Raw genomic sequence first — 20,739 nt, forward strand, 5'->3', positions numbered from 1 at the left:
TGACGTTTTCAGATCATTCTTTGATGATGTTTTTAAATAAAAAGCAGCCCCCCCCACCCACACACACACACTGCTTCCTCTTTTTTTTTTTTCTTTCATTATGAGCTGGAGTCCAAAGAGGACCTCTGTTTTCCCCGCATCTCCTTTCTGATGCATGCACGGCTGCAGAGCAACACGGGCCTGCAGGCTTTCAGAGAACAACGGCTCTGCTGGAGTCTTTGGGGCATTTTGGTTGAGGTTTGTTGCTCCATCACTTTACCTTTTTAACTATTCAAGCTAGAAAGCACGGACAACTCATGAGATGCGAGTCCGGCTGTGTAGGACCAAACGCCGGTAGACAGAAAGAGCAAACTTTAACAGCCCTGCATGAGCGGATGGAAGTTAGGGGTGGAGCTCATGGACTGTAGTCTGTAAATGTAAGTATTCCTTAAAGGGACAATAGAAAAATGTCTGTTTTTCTAAGCGTACTTGCATGGGCCTATTTTCTTAAAAAGGGCTGCACAGCTCATTTCAGCTGAGAGCATGTTCTGTATGTGACCCCCCTCAAACTCCAGATGCAAAGAAAAACCTGCAGACAGCAGCTTATCTGGCCTGGGCAGCTCATGTCAGCTCCTCAATTAGATGAAAGCACAGCTCTTTAATTTTTCTTCAATCCTCCAGGCAATTTATTTAGGGAGGGGGTAAAAAGAGCCAGGGCTCATCGGATTGGCCAAGCGCATGATAAGTCACAGCGAGCTCCAGCCAATGAGGAGAGGCGCCAGCATCAGCTCAGGCCCTCAGCAACAACATGCAGCCTGCTGCAGGCAGAGAGGAACCAGAGTGCTGCCCATCCTGAATGCAGCAGAGACCGAAGGAGGAAGACGGGGAAGCAGAATCGACATTCAAAGCATGCGCTCTCCTAACATGTGAACAATCGAGCCAATAAAGAAATGATCACCAAGAGTGAAAGCTTGTTCAGAATGCTGTCATGACTTTCTGAAGGCGGATATTTTTAGAGCGCCTCCGTATTCTGCTTCACAGATTAGCAGGGATTAAGAACCTGCCTGCAGACTGCTTCTTGCTCTGTGAAATATTTTCACTCACACACCTGAACGCTGCAGAACTGATGATTGTAAGCAACCAGCTTTATTTAGTTAAATTAAAAGAAGAAAGGTTTTTACCAAATTCAGCTTTTTCCCAAAACATCAGAAATAATCTCTGTTCAAAATGTTATTTATTTATTTTTGGTAAAACGGCAGCTTTGTGTCTGTGGGCAGAGCCATCAGAATGTCAGGAACCTTTCTGATCAAACTTTAAGGATTCGTTTTTTTTTTTTTTGATGGAATATATAATATTTCCTACCATCTGAAGGTTACCCTCCTCCGTGGCACACCTTCTTCACGCACAGCTGATTGTGAGCTCCGGCATTACCTTTCAGAAGAACACTTGATTTTTCAGAGACCTGAGGATCATTGTGGACTCTCCAGAGGAGCGGCGTGCTCGCCGTCGTCACGCTAATGTCTGGTGACAGTTCATTTCTTGCCTGTCTTCATGAATGACAGTCAGCGCAGGACGATTTCCTGCTCCTTCTGTGCTGACATGTTTGCCATAAAATGTGAGGACGGGGGGGGGGGGTTAGGCAGAATGAATGGTGTGTACGGACCCCCCCCCCAAAAGACACTGCAGCAGCTGCTTGCACAAGATAAGAGCAGCCATTCTTCCTCCTACACAAACACAGCAGCTCACTTCTGTCCCTCTCTGTCACACACACTCACAAGCTTACTTATCCCTCCCCAGCTCCAATCACACAGGCTGGACCCCCCCCCCCCCCCTATTATCCGCCCAATGACAGGCTACTGGTTCTTCCTCTACTGCCCCGCCCTCTCAGGCTCATTTTGTGGTGATGAACTATAGTTAAAATGGCTAAAAATGATTTGCAGCAGCTCTGACAGAGCCCCCCCCCCCCCCCCCCCACACACACACACACAACAGCACACAACAGCACACAACAGCACACAACAGCACACATCACTATGTCCGTTGTTTTCTGTTGGGGGCCTTAGGTGTTTGCTGAGGACTGCATCACTTCTCCTTCATGCAGGCTGTGAGGCAGAGAGTCTCCACAGCCAGAACAAGGTGAGGGAGGGTCTGCCTGATTCCCAGAGGAGGAAAGATGTAAAATATGGTTGACTTCAGAGAGCTGGAAAAGGTTTGTGTCACAGATGAGAGCAGATGTTGGTCTTTAGGAGGCTCAGCAGAAGAAGCGCTGATGTGATGGCAGCCATCAGTAATGGTGGGCAGCAGCATTTCTAAAAACAACAGGATCGAAGGGTTACAGCGATGTGAAAGAACTGCCTGACTTATCACTTCAATTCATGTTTGCATCTGCTTTCAGTTTCAAACCAATCCATCCAGGGCTGTTTCCTGTTCAGGGTCACGGTGTTTCTGAAGCAGCTACTAAAGTGTAAAAGTGGGTTTCTCCCTAGATCAGTGGTCCCCAACTTCTTTCAGGCCAAGACCAGCTTTAACGTCAGACAATCTCTTCATGGGCCGGCCTGTATGAGGCTGAAGGGCCGCCCACATTTTATTTTTGCATTTTTGCATTTCTATTATGGTCTGTGGGAAAAACTGTCCCAATAAAACCATATTTGGTGGAGAGAATTCAGTAGTTTTCTTTGCAGCCCGGTACCAGCAATCCCAAAACCGGTCCGCGGGCAGCAGGTAAGGAACCACTGATGTAGACCACAGAATTCAAACTCCAGGCTTTGAGGACCAGCTTCTGAATGTTTTTGTAGCATCTATTTGGTTAAACACTCCTGATGCAGGTAATCAGCAGCAGATAAAACCAGCAGGGTTTGTCTGGAGCTGTTCTGCAGTCCATCTCAGGGCCACGAGGAAACAGATGTACACACTCACATAAAAACACCTCTTACAACATCTAAGGGACCATTTGGTCACCAGTTCACCTATGAAGCCTGTTTTTGGACTGTGGGAGGAGGCAGGAGTGCCTGGAGATAACTCATGCATGCACGGGGAGAACATGCTAACTCCACATAGACAGGTACCAGCTGGGATTTGAACCAGGGCCCTCTTGAAGTGAGATTAGAGTGCTAACCACTACACCACAATGCAGCCTCAGTTTAAAGACTCTACAGAAAAATTAGGAGCAGAGTAAAAAGTTTATGGTTTAGAGTCTAACAAACGTAAGCCAAACCTTAAATTTCTTTTAGGAGTTATTTTTATCGGTATTCATTGAGTGGGGTCAAGGGTCGTATGAGTGGGAAGGGTGAAGGGTGGGTTGAGTTTTTATTGTAATATTGTTCGTTTTCTTTTTTGTTTTTTTTTAAATGTTAAAGCAATCCAATCATGAAAATGTTTAATAGGTAAAACAAACATGTAAACATTTGGGCATAAATAATTTTCATGAAAGGAACAAATAAATAAATGAAAGCGCCTCCAGTTGCGCAATGTATGAGAAGCGGTTTCTTCTAATAAATAAAGTTTGATTTGATTTGATTTGAAAAATCTGCATTGGAGTTTGCATCATACATGTCATCAGAGTCTACATGTATGATGCGTTGTACTCTCCAGTCTAGACTGGAGTCCACATTGAAGTTCACAGAAGGCGTAAGTGCTCATTAATTGGTGGCTTCTTCCATGATTAGCTCTTGTTGCACTTCCAGCTGATCTGCATGCTAAAAAGGGAGCCGTTCATGAGTTGGCTGGCGTCCAACAGCCTGGAGAAGAAGAAGGCCCGACTCCAGACCTCTCCGCTTATCAAGGTTTAAACGCTATAAACATCCCCTCCCCCACTCTTTCTGTCCGCATGCCTCCAGCTCACGCCCTGATGCTGCACAGTCCCGGGGGTTTCATAAAAACTAATTGCAGTTATTGGTGAGCAAACAGCGAGAGATGAGGGACAATTGAAGAACAGACAGAGCTGCAGCCAGAGCGGGCTGCATGGAGCACATGTTCCTGTTAGTGGCTGCAATGCTGTAATGGGACACTCTGGAACCCACGGAATTACAGCAAATATTGACACACTTCTGTGCACACCGATGAGGCTCAGATTTAGCAAAGCTGTCGGAAATGTTCTGAGATGAGCAGATTTATTCGTAACTGTATCCTTGGCTCTACATAAGACGTGCTCGTCCACCCAGAATGTTCCCATAATGCTTTGTGGCGACTGTAACCAGACTTGTGTGCGCTCATATTGATTTTCTTCTTCTGTTTCATCAATTCAACCTTTTATTTGTGAAGTTAAGCTGCAGCCTTTGGGTGTAAAGAGGAAAGCTGCTGCTGCTGAGGGCGAGCAGCACTTGCAGCCTCACCTGGACTGATCAGGTGAGTCTGTCACTCTGACAGCACTGCTGCACTGCAGACACTCTGCATGCACAAGTGCAGTCAACCTAAAGAGAAACTCTTCTCAAAATACAAAATGGATGAAATATTCAATTAATCACTGTGAAACGTTGATTGTGGAAACAGAGGAAATACATTTATGTAAACTATTATGGACTAAAATATGAAAGCAGATAAAGGGATAGGCTTAAAATGCATTGGCTTCTGCCTTTCCCCTCTTCAAACATGTATTTTTTGAGTTCAGTCTAATGAAGTACCTTTATTATTTGTATGTATTTTTAGTACTTTTATTGTTTTATTTTATTTTGTTTCTTTTTAGTTTTTATTGTTCTGTGTGTTTTTTTTAAATAAATCCATTCCAAAATAAAATGAAAATCAGTGAAACCAGAGTCCTTCGGCCTCTAGCTCTACATTCCTGCTGAGGAAAGGCCAACGCTGACAGTGAGTGAGCTGCAGAGCTGCACTCCACCAAAGCCATCCATCATACACGTGGGCCGTGGAGAAGCTTGGGTCCTCCAGCTCACATCTGAGCAGGGAATGATGGAAACAATCAAAGCACTTTCGTACAGTCCTGATTTCACACAAACACACCTTTCCAGCTGGAGGGACTACAATCCCAGCAATGAATTCAAGATCAACCACTGAAAAAAGAAAAGGTTTCTAGTTCTATTCACCATTTTCTACAATGAAATGGAAGGGACACTGTTCCACAACAAAACAACCAGAACCTGTTTAGTCTCACCAGAAAGAACCAACACAAACGTTTTTTTTTTCCAATTCACAGCCTCTCTAGAAATAAATAAAAAGTTAAGGCATTTACATTTTTTCTTTAAATAAGCATAAGACAAAAATTTGTCAATAAGGAAAGAAAAATGGTTCTACCAAGAATTATTATTTTAAGAAAAAAAAATCCAGTCTCTAAAACATGTTTTCTCAAATTAAGATTATTTTTCTTATAAAAAAAAAACTTTCTTGAGAATTTTTTCATCTTACAAAACAGAAAATAAGACATTTTTATGGGAATTGAGTAGGGCTGCACGATATGAGGAAAACTTGCGATATGCGATATTAGTGATCAATATTGCGATAACGATAAATTTCGCGGTAAATAAACAAATAGAAAAATAAACAAAAACATCATTCCCATTTCATTGCAACAGTTTAAAAATTATACTCCAAATGACCCTCATCGACATGGGGGACAAACGTCAGGGTGGCTAACCCTGGTCCTCAAGAGCCTCAACCCTGTCTGTTTTCCAATTCTCCCTAGACTGCTCGATAATGATAACCTAAATCAGGTGTGTTCAGTCAATCAGGATGTGAAATCACTTGAGTCAGCCAATCAACAGCAAGCTGGTTAAGGAGAGCTGGAAAACAGGCAGGGTTGAGGCTCTTCAGGACCAGGGTTAACATAATAGGCCTCCATCTGATTGGTCAACAATGGGAAGGCGTCCATCTGATTGGTCAAAGCATAAAGGGATTTATTTGATTCGTTAAATGCTTCAAGCTGCTAGAAGATTGTTTTAACACATTTTGGGTTTGCGATTTATTGCGATATTCGCCGTCTTTTGCGATATGCATATTGCAGAGCTGGATATTGCGATAACGATAAATTTGCGGTATATTGTGCAGGCCTAGAATTGAGGGTCTTTTCCCTTTCCTGAATCAGTTTTTTTTCTCTCTTACGCATCAGTCAGTCCTGCAGTTTCACAGCATCCTGTTAGTCCTTCACTAATGCCTAAGAGACATAATCAAAGGGAAAGACATGAAGCTCCGAGACAAAGAAACAATTTGAGGTCTGGACCTGAACAGCTCAGCAGAACACTGCCAGACAGCAGTTCCTCGAACCAAATTCTGAGTCCCAAGATAAAAAGTGGAACATTGCAATAGAAAAAAATGATCTGAGTTTAATTGTTTGCTTTGTCAAGTAAGTGTTATGAAATACTGTTGCTATGAGTCTGTGCTCCATCAGCAAAGCGACTAGAAATGAAGGATGGATGTCAGACAGACTGTCAGTGCTGTGAATAAACATGATACGGTCCAGAAACTCTCAGTACTTTCTTCAAAGCACCATTACACACAGCCAATTAAAGCAGCAGCCTTCAGTTGACTCGTGGCTGCAGGGACGAAGGCTGGCTGCAGAAACAGCTTCAACACTCATCTCAAATGTCAGCAAACACGGAGCAAACAGAGGAGTCCACTGCGCTGAACAGCAAACAAACTGGGCAGATCTCCTACAGGCAGCAGCTGAGCAGGGCTGCTGGTGTGAGGAAGGAACACGGTGTGTTCACCACCTTCATCAGTGTTTCAGTTTGGGCTAGTGATGAGAAAGTCTGTGAAGCAGACAGAAAAACTGATGCTGATGAAGGACAAAGCAAAACAAAAGTGTCTGACGACCATCGTGTTGAGATGGTGTGCAGAATAAAAACAGGAGCAGTGTTAGTTTGTCTCTGCAGTGTCCTGCTTGGGGGGGTGGGGGGGGGTGGCCCCCACTGTGGCCCCCACTGTGGCCCCCACTGTGGCCCCCACTGTGGCCTGCTGGTGCTGAATGCAGAGCAGGCAGCTATGGGCTGAGGCAAATGACTACAAGGCCTCCTCAGTGACCAGCACAGGCTGCACCTGGGGAGGCATCGGGGTGCGCCCCCCCCCACACTGCACAGGTCATTTTTCAGGGATCTGAGCGTGAATAGACTCAAACTGGTTCCTCTGTAGCTTTTGCTTTTAAAATCCTACTCTGATCATCTTTATATCTCTTGATCCAGTGGTCTTCTGATCATGATTATCTCGTTTTTAGGCAAAATAAAATAAAAAAAGTTGTTTTCCAGTTTTTGTAGAGCGACAGGAGTTCATTAGAAATTCACTGTTGCGTTGGGGGCGGGGCCACTTAATTCACATCCTCTAGCCAATCAGAATTGAGTTTTTTACCCGGACCGTGGTGTAAGAAGATGTTAAAAACACCAAAAACATGATATTTATCATAGCGGGTCTTTAGGTTGACACCTGATCAACATGAAGGGGAACAGCCTATTTGCTGTGATTGACAGGGTTCACCAGGAGTCTGCAGATCCTTAAAGGCCGCTGTCGACACACCATCGTTTCACAATGCAAAGGAAGATTCTGCTCTGATTTTGGCAAACTCAAAGTCAGAGCCAGAAGTTTTGACATTCGGATATTTTAGTTCTGTCTGAAGCAGATATGTGTTCTGTCTGAACCTGAGACAGCCCTCAGTCCATTTGTCTTTCATGCAGTCCACCTCATTCACTCAGTAACAACACACACACAGCCATACATTTCAATCCAGAGACACTGTCTTCAGTTCAGATCCAGATGTGTGAGGGCAAAAGCACGGACAAGCTTCACATTTTTTCATCTAACAGATTTTGGCTGACTTACAAAGTAGATATGTTTTAGCTATATCTAAAATAAGGGTTAGTTTGTCTGAATTCAACACTATATTCAACAATATTTGTATACATATACAATATGTTCAAATCATTCAGACCTGTGTATTTCACAATGAGTTCTGAGTTTCCTTTGGATTTATTCACCTGTCCCAGAAATGTCAGCCGCCTGTCTGTGTCCTCAGTCAGTCACAGCTTATTTTCATAAGCTTCCATCCCCTCACAAAGGTAACTCACATTTCTGACTAATGTGAATTGAATCCATAATGGGTTAACTACGCTGCTTAACTCTGAGACTATTTTCTCAACAATAAGATGCTGCAGCTAAAGCAAGGACATCCTACAACCCCCCCATACTGAGACATTTCAAAAACTCAAAGGTGACAGTTGGTTTGTGGCCAACGGTCACAATCCAGAAAAGCTGGGCTGACTGGACAGACTGTGCATCTAGAGTCTACAAATGGGTCACTCCTATTTTAACTATGACCTTATAAACTGACCAGAAGCAGGAGCGATGAGAAGATTCCCTTCATCACTAAAGGCTGTTTACATGAACACCAATTATATGATCGTTATCTGATATAGACTTTGAGCTATTCGGTTTTTTTTTAGTTGTAATAGATAATCTGGTGTCCTCCATCCAAAAACAGCTGTTTCCAATAATAAGAAATCTTATTCAAACATTAGAATTTCCCACAAAAAAGACATCTAATCCTGGCAAGAGTTCACTTTTATCATGATATCGTGAAAGTTTTTAGACATTCAAGACATTTTAACAGGTTTGAAGTTGTTTTAATTCATCTTTGCTCTATTCCTTTCCAAGCTTTTCTCTTAATCAGTGGAGAATTCTTTGTCTAACTTAGAGTTAGGATCTAGAAATAAGGAAATTATGAGTAAAGTAAGTCAAAATCATTTTACTCCAGACAACAGAGCAACTGATTTAAGACTCAAAAAACTTAAACTGCACTGTCATTTTTAGTTCAATTTTAAGGAAAACTTGACTTAATGTTGACAAGTAAGACTGGCATTCATCATTATTATTTTGGAAAGAAAAATGGAGATTTATTTTGTAAGAGTTTTAGAATTCATAAGGTTTTATTAAGATGGGCCAATATTTCTTCAACGTTTCTTCTAAAATGACTAATTTCCTCTTATTGTTAGATTTTTCTCACTGGGAACTACAATTAGGTCAACGAGACTCAAAAAATATGAACCGTTTACTTTGAAATAGTGAACAAATACTTATTATTGGGCTGTATAATATTTAATTACTGGGCGGCTGTGGTGCAGAGGTAAAGCGGTCAACCTCCTGTTGAACGATCACAGGTTCGGTTAGAAGTATGGTTATAGGTTGGCACCAGTGTAGTCCAGCAGAGCCGCCGTCAGTGTGTGTGTGTGTGCATGGGTGAACGGGTCTTTAGGTTGACATCTGATCATCATGAAAGCAAACAGAATTTTTGTTACTGTAAAACACTTCAGAGATGTTAGTACGCAAGTATCCGCCATTTACCATTTAATTTTAGTCAATAACTCTATCTAACAGTTAAATGTTAAAGCTTATTTTTCTCCTATTGAATGCTTGTGTGGAACTCCTTATTTTTAGATTTTGATAGCTTCTTTTTACATTTCCTGTTAAGTAAAAATGACTAGCTGCATGGACCGATCATTCTACTACTTTCTAGGGATTTTCTTCTTAAGATTAGTGTTCTTTTTTATTTTTAGGCTACTTGTTTTTACAGCGTACTTCATGACATGTGCACATTCTCTGAAATAAATCATATAAAGGACTAAAACATGCACACTAGGATTTTCCGATGATAGTATTTCTGAAACCACTTTGAACTTCCAGTTACCTGATCCTTGTGGTCAACAGGCTCACCAAAAAGGTTTTAGAACTCTAATCACAGGTTAACGGCACCTTGCGGTTGATGCTAGTGTTTGCATTTTTGTTCCTTGAATTCAAATGTCATCAAGAAGTGAAAGAAACTACATTGATGAATGCCATCACTGTCCTGCCTGTGGGGTGCAACAAAGGCTCAGCACAGAGGCAGAAACCATAATTCTGGTCCTCTGGTTGTCATAAAACTGCTGCTGTATTGGTGCTTTTTTCCAGTGTTGCAGCTGCATGTCATGGTTTCTTCAAGAAGCTCTTTGTTATTCTGCCCTGCAACAACTCAAAGTGCTCTGTCCATAGAGACTCACAGTGGGTTGGTTAAAACAGTGTACCAGACTGCACATCCCAAACAGAGGAACTACAGTCAATAATTCATGTGAGAGAGAGAAAAACGTCTTTTTACCAAGTTCTTTTGTTTTATGTCAAAGTGTGGATGTTCTTCTCAGTCATTCAGTTTTAAAATGCACTGATCTGGCCTTTAAATTGAGGAGCTGGGCCATCTTGAGCAGAACTGTCACTCACAGACTAGCACACGCAAAGTGCACTTAGACGTGTTTAGCGGTGGACGGGGAAAATGGACGGTACATCGCAGGATGAGCGCAATGACACGTGAATAAAGACCACTTGCTCATGCATTCATAGCCCTCTGTCATCCATTATTTAACATGAAGGAGAACAGTGGATTGGTGGCTGGGTGATTTTTTTGACAGTGTTCACATGGCTGCTGTCTGCAGATGAGTGGGTTCTGCTGGAACTGTAAAGGTGCAGGTTCTACTTTCTAGCAACCAAGTACCTAATGTATAAGGGAAAAATGAAATGACAAATTTAGACCAACAAATGACCAAATACCTCTATAACCTACTCCTTCATACTTGTTTCTAAAGCATTTGAAACTGAGAATGTCCATTTCTGGACAATTAGGAGCATGCTATAGATTTCAGCTTTGACGGTTACACATCAGTGGACAAATGTGAAACATTAACAAACAAAAGCAGTCACTAGCCAGCTTTTGCCCTCTATCTAAAAGCAAAATGACATTAGCACTAGTCTATTGAGTTTGCTAAATGCCCCACATAAAGTGAATTTGCCCCCCAGGGTTGGTAAACAATTGCATGGGCCAGCGTTCCATTTAAGCGATTTGAATGATCGCAGTGCCACAGAGCTCCCCGTCAGCCACAGAAATGGGTCAATACACTGACACAAAGCGACACGGCAGGCAGTCTGCGCTCTCGTGGAAGGTCAGGCCAGACCTTGCTGTCATTAGACCAGACACATGTGGACAGGCAAGCCTGAACTGGACCTGCTGGTGCTGGCTCGGCCAAAGACCACATGAACACTCCATCCACTGACAAATCACCAACAGCAGTGTTTCTGACCACAGAATGTTTGTCAAACAATGTGGACGCTCCCCGAAGCACAGGGTGATCATGACATCTCAGTCAAAAAGATCCAGCACCTGCAGAATAGATGAAAAGTCGTGACTTACTTTCAGCGCTGATTGACATTGTGTCCTTTTCCCAGGACACCACGGTGATGTAGGCCTCCACTGAGGCAGGGATAATGCACTTGAAGACCGCAACATTGCCTCTCATGGCTTTTTGGTCTTCCACACGGACAGTGTACGGCTCTCGTAAGACTGAAACAAGGGGCAGTGGAGGTGAGTAGGTTTAATATTGCAGAAGATAAGCATCATAACAAAAAAAACACTGACCGGCCTTGATGTGGACATCTTGGCTCCTAATTCTTCCTGAGGGGTTCTCTGCTGTGCAGTAGTAGGTGTTGTCATGGATAAGCTTGCTGAAGCTGGAAGGGGGGATGTGGAAGATCTGAAGGGTGCCATTGGGGTGCACATGGCGAATCCCTGGCACGTCATAGATCTCCTCGCCGGTAGCCAGGTACCAGCGCAGTGAGACCGGGGGCACACCTGCAGCGGGACAGGGCACCGACGTCCCCGTGGTGCTGGCAAACACTACCTCTTGCACAGATGCATTGACAAAATATAAGCTGGAACGTAGGTCTTCACAGAAAACTGCAGGGAGAGAAAAGCAAGAAAAGCACATTCATCATTTTAGACTTACAAGCACGAAGAGTTCACGTGAAAAGTGACATGCACATGCTGCCTTCAAAATAAAGACTTCAGGCTTCATAAGGAAGGGCGGAGTAACATGGAGGAACGCTGGTTGAAATCCTGCACCTGGCAGGATTAGGCCTTGCTGGCACAGATGCCCAGCAGTGTTTGGCCCCCTGGAGCAGCACAGCATCCACACACGAGTCCGTGTTTGAACTGGATAACTCCCAATTGAATGTGAAACAGTTGGAACAGAGCAGCTTTAAATAGGTGCTCTACACTGACAATCTACAGTTCAATTTTGATCATCTTTAACTCCACTGCACAGTGCGACCCAATTATTTATTTTTGATTTACTTTTAACTTTACAATGGCCATAAATCCTTATTTCACTTATTTTGAAAGCATGAAGTGAAAAAAACAAAACAAAATAGGTAATCCAGCTATTCAAAAAGCCTTCAGACAAACGGATCCACAGCACTTACTCAACTGGGACAGTAAGTAAATGTGTTTCTGTAACAAAATAGTTTTCATGCTGAGAGACACTCGTGCAGCCTACACAGAACGAGCGAAGGTCACAAGATTTTAGTCAAACTGAAACTCTGAGTCCGATCTTCTGCAGAGATCAGGACGGGTCTTCATGTCTGCACTGTTGTGTCCACTTCATGCATGTCTGGATGAAGGTGTGTCAGTCAAGGAGCAACTGCACAGTCTACAGCAGCTGTCAACTCACTGCATTAAAATTAGTTCAAATAAGTATAAAAAGAAATACACAGTCAATTTTATATGAATAACATTTAGACTGAGGACTGGCTCTGCTGTGAGCTGCAACTCGTTTTCTAAAAGAAACCGAGGTCCAAATCTTGATTTCCACGCAGCATCACCGCTCATGTGCGCCTGAACTCTGCACCAAAACAGATGAGTGAGACAGTGCAGTGTGGGCGACAGCTCCGTCTTGTGCATTAAGGTGGTGTATTCTCACATGCACCTCTGTTTCATGTGCCTGAGCAAATTTTGGTTTAAATGAGGGAGCGCTCAGACCTTCTGCTGCTTTTTTACAAAGACACGTCAGGCAGAAATCGACCTCAGAAACCGAGACTTCCTTTCCATTCATGCATGTCTTATTGGATGACTGTTCAAAATTGACACATTTGTAAACAACAACTTTGCTTTTATGCACTTCATGTTTTGACAATGAATCTTCAGAATTGCCCATTTAAGTTCCACTCTGATCAATTTAATACAATTGTTCCCAGTGGTCTTTTAATTATGATTACGCCTGTTTTAGCCTAAATCCAGAAACGTGTCATTTTCTAGGACATAGTTTCTGCAGAGCAGCAGGGGTGAGTTGTTCACCTTTCTCTTACTAAGAGCTCGGAAAAAGGAGATTGTGGCCCACCCAGCATATTTTCTACTTCACAAATGTGATGTTTTTCCATCAGCATTTTCTTTTGTCTGCTCCTGAATCACAACTATTTGAATAGGAAAGTACTCATAGATGCAATTTTGAGCTTAATTTTCTTTTGTTCTGTTTTAAAATAATTAGAATTATATACAAGAAATGACCAGTGTTAGAAATCTTTGCTGAGTTGGTTGCATAAAGCTTATCGTCTCAATATTCTTGTCTTGCTCTTCCAGGAGAAAAGAGTTTATAGAATCCAAACGTTCAGATTGGAGAGACTATTTTGATCATAAACTGTTGGAAGGTGGTACAGCCATGCTCTCCTGGACATGCCTGATCTCTGTCTGATCTCAAAAGTCCAACAGGCTTGGCTACTCCTTAGATGGAGACCACTTGGGACGACCAGTTGTAAGTTACTGCAACCACATGGCAGCACTTTCCAGGGGCAGTCCCAAGTCCAGGTGAAGCAGTGGGTGGGGTGAGAAAGAGCATGTGTTATAAAACTGAGGACAAATCACAACTACACACTCCTGAAGTATGTAGCCAAAAGCAGCAAAGAAATGGTAAATACTTATATAGCGTTTTTCTACCTTCCCCGAAGGCCCAAAGGTCTGTACTCAGACCCATTCACACACACATTCAGACACTGGTGGCGGCTCCGCTGCCAAACACAGGTACCAACCTTCCAGGGGCAAGGTAGGGTTCAATGTCTTGCCCAAGGACACTTCGACACATGATCAGGCAAGGCGGGAATCAAACCTGCTATCGACCGCCCTACCACTGCGCCCAAACTGTCAGCTGATGAATCATCATGATACTGTCATGAATTACAGTCTGCACTGTATTTGCTTCTCAAGCTTAGTGTTTTGGGATGTGACGTACATGCAAGAATGTTGTTATTAACATCCTCCTAGTCTGTCATCAAAATCAAATACTTCTGTTCTGAAAAATGTTTTTTTTGGATAAAATGATCAAACAACCACGGTTACACTGATATGTTAGAATTTCTGCATTTTCTGAATAACATGGGAATACATGTCTGCATGTTGGAGTGAAAGATTCATGTTTTTTGCTGCCATACGATCAAGCTTGAGCTTAAAAATGATTAACATGAACTAAAGACAAATCCAGCATCACTCTCCCTGTAAATATTATCTTAGGCACGATTGCTGTATGCAGGAGTCTTCCCCGTCTGCCAAAGCGGGCCTGGCTGCGACAGCTGCCAATCCCTCTCCCTGGAGACCAAACATTTTAGCGCTTCATAAATTCCTAATGAATGTTCTGGAGTCACCAGCCACTTCCAGCATCTGCTCGTTACGACAAACAAACACGTGTTTCTGCACATTTGCAGCTGCGCTCACTTCACACATGCAGATCTCGGAGGGCCCGATGCTGCTGAAAGGGGAGCCTGTCCTTGTCCACACTTTGTAGTTTGTTATCCGACCACAGGCGGGAAAAGCCACAGGTTCTTCCACTCACACTTCAGGCAGACTGGAAGCTGTCTCATGTCAGTTTAATCTTCAAAAATTATGCAACAGTGCAACAAAACCTGGTTCTATTTAAAAGAAAGTAATTTAAAGATACAAAGTGCAGCCAATGTGTGACGTACCATAACACTGCTTTTAGTTTTTAAGCATTAAAGTCCCACTTCCGAACATTTTTTTAAATCTATTTTCAGAGTATTCCCAGTCGTCTTTTAATTATAATTATGCTGTTTTAGCCAAAATAAAACCTGTCTTTTTCTAGGACATAATTTCTACACAGCAGCAGGAGTTCATTAGAAAATCACCTCTAAGTTCCATCTGTGAACACACTCTACCCCTAGCTGACAGCCCTCTCAAGCCCCAACTAACATCAGCGGTGCAACAACAATGGTGAGCATCATATTGTATCTATCCATCCGTACAGTTTAGATCCAGATTCCAGCTCAGACGAGGAAAATGTAGACGCACATGGATCTATTTGTCTGCAGGTGGATGATCGGAATGGAGCAGAGCAGGGAGCTGGTGGACTGCCGTTGTAGGAACTACGTCACAAGTATAAGCTTTTCCCAACTACATTTTTTCATCTGCTCCTGATTCACAACAATTTGAAAAAAGAAACACTCAGAAATGCAATTTTAAGCTACGGGTATATCTTCTAAATGTATGTCCTCCCTCATCGGAAAAATGCCACAAGAACCCAGCCAGCAAGTGGGCCCAATATGGCCTGGAACATGTTAAAACACCAAAAACACAAACGTCTTTAAGATGCAACGGCTTTCTTTGCCTTTTTCTATTCTTTATAGAGTTGTGAAGAGATCTGCATGGTAGAGACTGTTAAAGATGGTAGAAACTGTTCCTTTTTTTTTTTTTTTTTTACCAATGCAGATTAATTTCTATGATAACATTCTTAACAACATCCTATGGAACAAAGGGAGTGATAGGTGGTGTAGTGTTTTTAATTTTTCACCAGCAGAAGACTTTCTTATATTGAGAAGTTAATGAACGTTCCTAAAACGGTCTGAGGAGGAGAACCTTTACAGTTCATCCTGAGTTCTTCAGCAGGTGCTCTTGGCTTTTCTCACATTGAATTTTTACAATAATCTCATCTGAAGTTGTTTGGGTGCCTCTGTTCAGCGGTGTCAGAGTTAAAAACAACAAAACAGCACATCAAGAAATACTCAGATCTCTTAGAGTGCATTATCACCTCATGTTTGAATAACATATTCGTTTTCATCCACCTCCTGAGTGCAGACGCAGGCTTCTGTAATCATCCGTCAGAGAAATGGCTGTCTAAATGAGAACAAACGGCCATCATGCAGCCTGTGCTCTCAGTGTGTTTGAGGAGCCACTGAGTGATGGAGGGGGGGTTGCCTCATAACTGCTTTGGTCTCAATATGATTTGCACTAACTCATAAAAGATGGAAAAGACCGCCGACCACCACCACCATCAGCAACATCAGCCTTTTCTGGATGGCTGATTCCTGAAGGTTACGCAGGCTGATGGACGTAAGATGCTGCTGCAGTTTGGCTACAGACAGCAGGAGCAGGGGGTGGAGGAGGGGGTGCGTAAGAATGACACACAAAGAACGATAAGCTCCTCCAAACTCACATGATTTGGCTGAAATGTGTACAGCAGTGTGCGGGCCATCATAAATGTGTAAACAATTCATTTTAAAAATGACACAAAGTTTTAACCTTTTACAGCTTAATCCCTGTGGCTACCATGCACAACACACGAGGGGTTTCAAGTATGGAGATGTACTTAACATACTAAAGTGTATGTTGGAGTGCTGTCAGCATCATCATCCTCGTCTCTGTGGGGTTTCAGAGTTCAGAGAAACTGGGGTGTCTATATTTGGAGCAGGAAAGCCACAATGCAGAGAAACCGTCCGTGTTTCACCACCATGGGGCACGCTGGTCCCACAGAACAAGCGTCGGATTATTTCACGTCTTCCATCTTTGGCTGACTGTTGACAGGCAGATAAAATGGTGGCTGCGAAAGCCACCATTAGCCAACCGGCAGCTAGGCTGTCAGCCAGTTTACCAATGCTAGCATTTGCAGCAGCAGAAGCTGCGGTTCCCAGCAGAGTATGTACTACCAGTCGCAGCAGCAGTAGTTGGCCTCTGCAAAAGCCAAGTCAGCTATGCTAACTACCATTTTGCCAAACTAACAAGAGGCTTGCCACCTCCAGCTGTGATTATCCAAAGCTAACAGCAGGTTAGCCTATGTTAGTAGAAGTTACAGCGCCTGCCTTGCTCGGAAACACAATAAAAACTCGTTTAGCCTAACGTAATTCCTGGTCGAAGCTGATTTCTTTAGCAGGGTGACGTGCACAGATCCAGCACACACTGCAGATGAACCCATTCTTAAATGGGTTTGAAAGAGGGAAACATAGGTCCATCTGCACACACACATACACAAACCTACACACAATTAATACAAAGTATGCAATCAGGCTTGCATGTTTATGGAAACTGTAGCAGCACTGCTAATACAACATTGTCTCTGCTGAATGTGATTAGGCAAACGTGTTTTGCTTAAAAGCTGGGTGATATGGCCAAAAAAATAAAATCTCAGATTTTTTCATTCCAAATTTGATGATAATCATTTTTTTCTCCCTGTTTTTATTTTCTTTTACAAAAATTATAAATGATGTAGCAACAGCCTTCAGACAGATTTGCTGTTTGTGGTTTGATGCTCCAAGTTTGAAGTCACAATCCCAGGTTTGCTGAGAGGCCACACTGCTGACAGGTGACTTCCTCTTCACTGCAACAGATGAAGACTCAGGCGGAGGACGTTGCAGGTGTGTCTGACAGTTAATGTGTTTACATTCATGTCCTTGGTGGGGTGGGGGCTGTGGGGGGTCCACACTTGAACATGCCAAAGACATGGGTGACTATGGAATTTACTGGGGAGTTCACACAAAGCTCTGACCTAATAAAGACAGTGTGTGTGTGTGTGGGGGGGGGGGGTTCTGTGGGTTTCTCAAGATGAGTCGCATGTCTCCCCGTTCTGCCATCAATCAACTGCTTGATAATCCTTAATAACACCAAAAGTTTAAAGCACTGACATAATTATGCTTGAGCAGCCACCTTCAGGCTCATCTGTTTCATCGTCGCCGTGAGCAACAGTGTTGGGAGTAGATCATTATAAAAGCCATATATCATGGTAACAACTTACTTTCTCTGTATCTGAGTTGCAAAACGTATTACTATAGAATTATTGGTAATGTATAATTTAATACTTCTTTAACCCTTATGCTATCCTAGGCACTTTAACATTGGGAGTTGGGTCATCTAGACCCACTAGACAGTACACTGAACCTTTTTTCTTCAATGATTTGTGATCTTCACTGGTGTCCATGGATTACATGAAATCTTTCCACCTTTATCCACCTTTGTCATGGTAGGGAGAACACCTCAATGGAAGGGGGGGGGGGGGGGGGGGTTATGGGATGGCACAAGGGTTAGTAACTCCTAAAATCTTGCAACATTACACATTACACTTGATTCAATTCAATTTTATTTGTATAGCCCAAATTCACAACAACAGTTATCTCAATGGGCTTCATACCGGTAATTGTAAGGTAAACAAAAAATCAAAAAGGATCATAAATGCATAGAATTCAATAGGAGAAAAATAAACTTCAACTAAACAGACTAAACTAATCTGGCCATCCCTGCCTTTAGACCCTCCTTTCCGGTAAGGAAGAACTCCTATGGATCATGACTGTTAGGTGCCATCGTCTGGTTCATTTCAGTTGAATTTAGTTCCATCATAGCCAAAGTGATGCATCTACACAAATATGGTTCCTCAACACCACATGCTGCTTTAGAAGAGGCTAAAACGTTACAATGTGAAGGTTTTAGCTAGCATGCGCCTCATCTGCAAAGATCTGGAACAAAGTTACTAAAAAAGAAGGAAGTATTTTTAGTTCCTGAAGCAGCCTATCGCAGATGCCCTCAGCAATGCCAACGAGTGGCTTTTCCCAAACCACATGGTCAATTTATTTAAGTAAATGTCTGATCAATATTGGCCACGCTAACATGCAGCATGTAAGCGGGCTAATGCATTAGCCCGCTTACATGCTTGAGGGGGAGTTTGCTCTGATGGTGTTTACTTCAGCCAAGCGTCATCAATCACCCTCAGCCTTAAAGTGTCTGAATTATTCCTGTTTTCTGCCTGAAATGACAACAAAAGCTGTTTTCATGGTTTGATTCTGTCGTGCTCTCATTTCACCGAAGACTGTCTCTCCCTTTGTTTTTGTGTCTGAACTCAGGGCTGCAGTCGGCTCAGCGTGCCCCTCAGGTCAGGGGTCTCTGCTGTGTTGCAGCGGGCACTGGGGCATTAGGACACAAGGGCAGCTCCAGAGGGGCAAACCAGCCCTGAGCTGCACTGACAGCTCAGGGCAGGCAGAGCAGGTAATTAAGGGAGAAGCCGGGGAGGGAGCGTGGGGGGTGGGGAGCGGAGGAGGCCAATTGACATGGGGGATGGAGGACGTGGAGCCTCCTGATGACATCTCCACCACCTCCACCCCCTCCGCTGGTGCCCTGGGGGCTTACACAATAAGCGAAAAAGAGAAGTGAGATCCAGAGAACAGAGTTCCCAAATCACCAGCGCCCAATTTGCCCTCATGAATAATACGGAGCGGCGTGCAGCTGCAGTGTAAAAACAACTACGCCGCTCTGATGTCACCTCTCTGGAGAGATGGAGAAGAGTATCTGCGGCGTGCCACCGATGATGCATATGAACGCTCATTTACATGAACAAACAGAGAAGGAGGGAGCCATCGCCTGACGGCTACATTCAACTCTTTCATCTGTACTACCAGCGAGGAGGAAATGGACAAACTCTACAAATTGGTTAAGATGGTGATTGAAAGCAAGACAGAATGGACAGTAACATGAAAGAGAGCATTAAGAGGAGAGAGTTCTCACTCTCCCTGCTGCCCGTGATAAGGGGGAGCACAGCAGGAGGAAGGAGAACTGCAGGGACCCTCTTGATGCTTCATCACTGTCAGAGACGCTGCAGAAATCAGCTAGCACTCCAGGAGGCAGATTCCATTTTGTCCAGGTAAACCGGATTCAGAGCTGGTCAGCTGCAGCTCCAATGCAGCTCTGCAGAGCTTCATGGATTTGTGCTGCTGAGACTCCCAACAGCACGAGTCCTCATTTATGTGAGGCTGCAGGTGAACGCTGCTCTCTGCTCTGTTGGAAACATCCCCCTGGACAGCCCTGTCCTCCTGCTCATTGGCTCTGATACATAAAGGTGACCCTGTCTGTGTACCAACTCACATTTTCCTGACTGACCTTGACTGTGGTTATGACCACGGACCTGTGAGCATCCATGACACCAGAGCAACATTTGAAACTTCACAGAAACACAAACAGCAATCCCCAATGAAGCTCAATATTGAGCAGTGTGTAAGTTAATGTTTTTTAATATGGAACAAGTCCAGGCATGGTTTTCAGAGCCGTGTTAACTATAAATTAGATCAGACCTGTCCAACCAGGTGAGCAGCTCACCTGGAGACTCACAGAAGAGACTTGGTGGGCGCCGCTTCACCGCTGCAGAAAACATTAAACCCCTTTTTCTGTCGCGGTCTTCCTGCCCCAGAACACTTTGAGCCAATTAAAAAACAACCGAAAAAAGTCTGAATATTGTCTTTGTCCGGCCCAACCAGATTTGAGTAGTTACAAAAATTTGTATGAATAATAAAAATGGATTTGCAGATAAAGAGCAAGGCAATCCGGTTAAATGGAGCCTGGGCTTTTTGAACCAACACAATAAAAATAAACCAAGAACAAAAGTTTATCTGATTAACATCAGAAAGCCTAAAAAGAGCACAGTGGGATCTACGTAAGTGAAAATAATAGAGTTGCAGTTTAAGCACAAAGGGGATTGTGGATCACATGACTGAGAGCTCTCCCTGATCTCCCCCCCTCTTCCCTCCAATGCTCAGTATTTCTTTCAAAGGCATACAGCCATTAAGGCCCAGCAGAGGAGATGGTTTCTAAACCGAGCTGGGCCATGCTGGGCTGCTTTATTTCATCCAGAATTTAGTCTTTGATGTTTTATTTGTTTGTTTGTTTGTTTATCTTCCTTTTGTAAAGTCACACCGGGTTAACAGTTATCCTTTAATCCAGTA

The 20,739-nt window shown here is 43.3% G+C and overlaps 1 protein-coding gene across 3 annotated transcripts in view; it reads right to left on the reverse strand.

Moving 5' to 3' along the window:
• LOC101158128 (Down syndrome cell adhesion molecule homolog) overlaps positions 1–20,739 on the reverse strand; it is an 87,300-nt gene that overhangs the window by 57,155 nt on the left and 9,406 nt on the right. For all 3 annotated transcript variants that reach the window (XM_023962194.1, XM_023962195.1, XM_023962193.1), the window contains exons 2-3: positions 11,348–11,665; positions 11,123–11,272 (exon numbers count right to left, since the gene is read on the reverse strand). In XM_023962194.1, the coding sequence (XP_023817962.1) occupies positions 11,123–11,272; positions 11,348–11,665 (468 nt within the window). The remainder of the gene's footprint in view (positions 1–11,122; positions 11,273–11,347; positions 11,666–20,739) is intronic.

Source organism: Oryzias latipes, chromosome 14 (assembly GCF_002234675.1).
Source record: "Oryzias latipes chromosome 14, ASM223467v1".
Lineage (NCBI taxonomy): Eukaryota > Metazoa > Chordata > Actinopteri > Beloniformes > Adrianichthyidae > Oryzias > Oryzias latipes.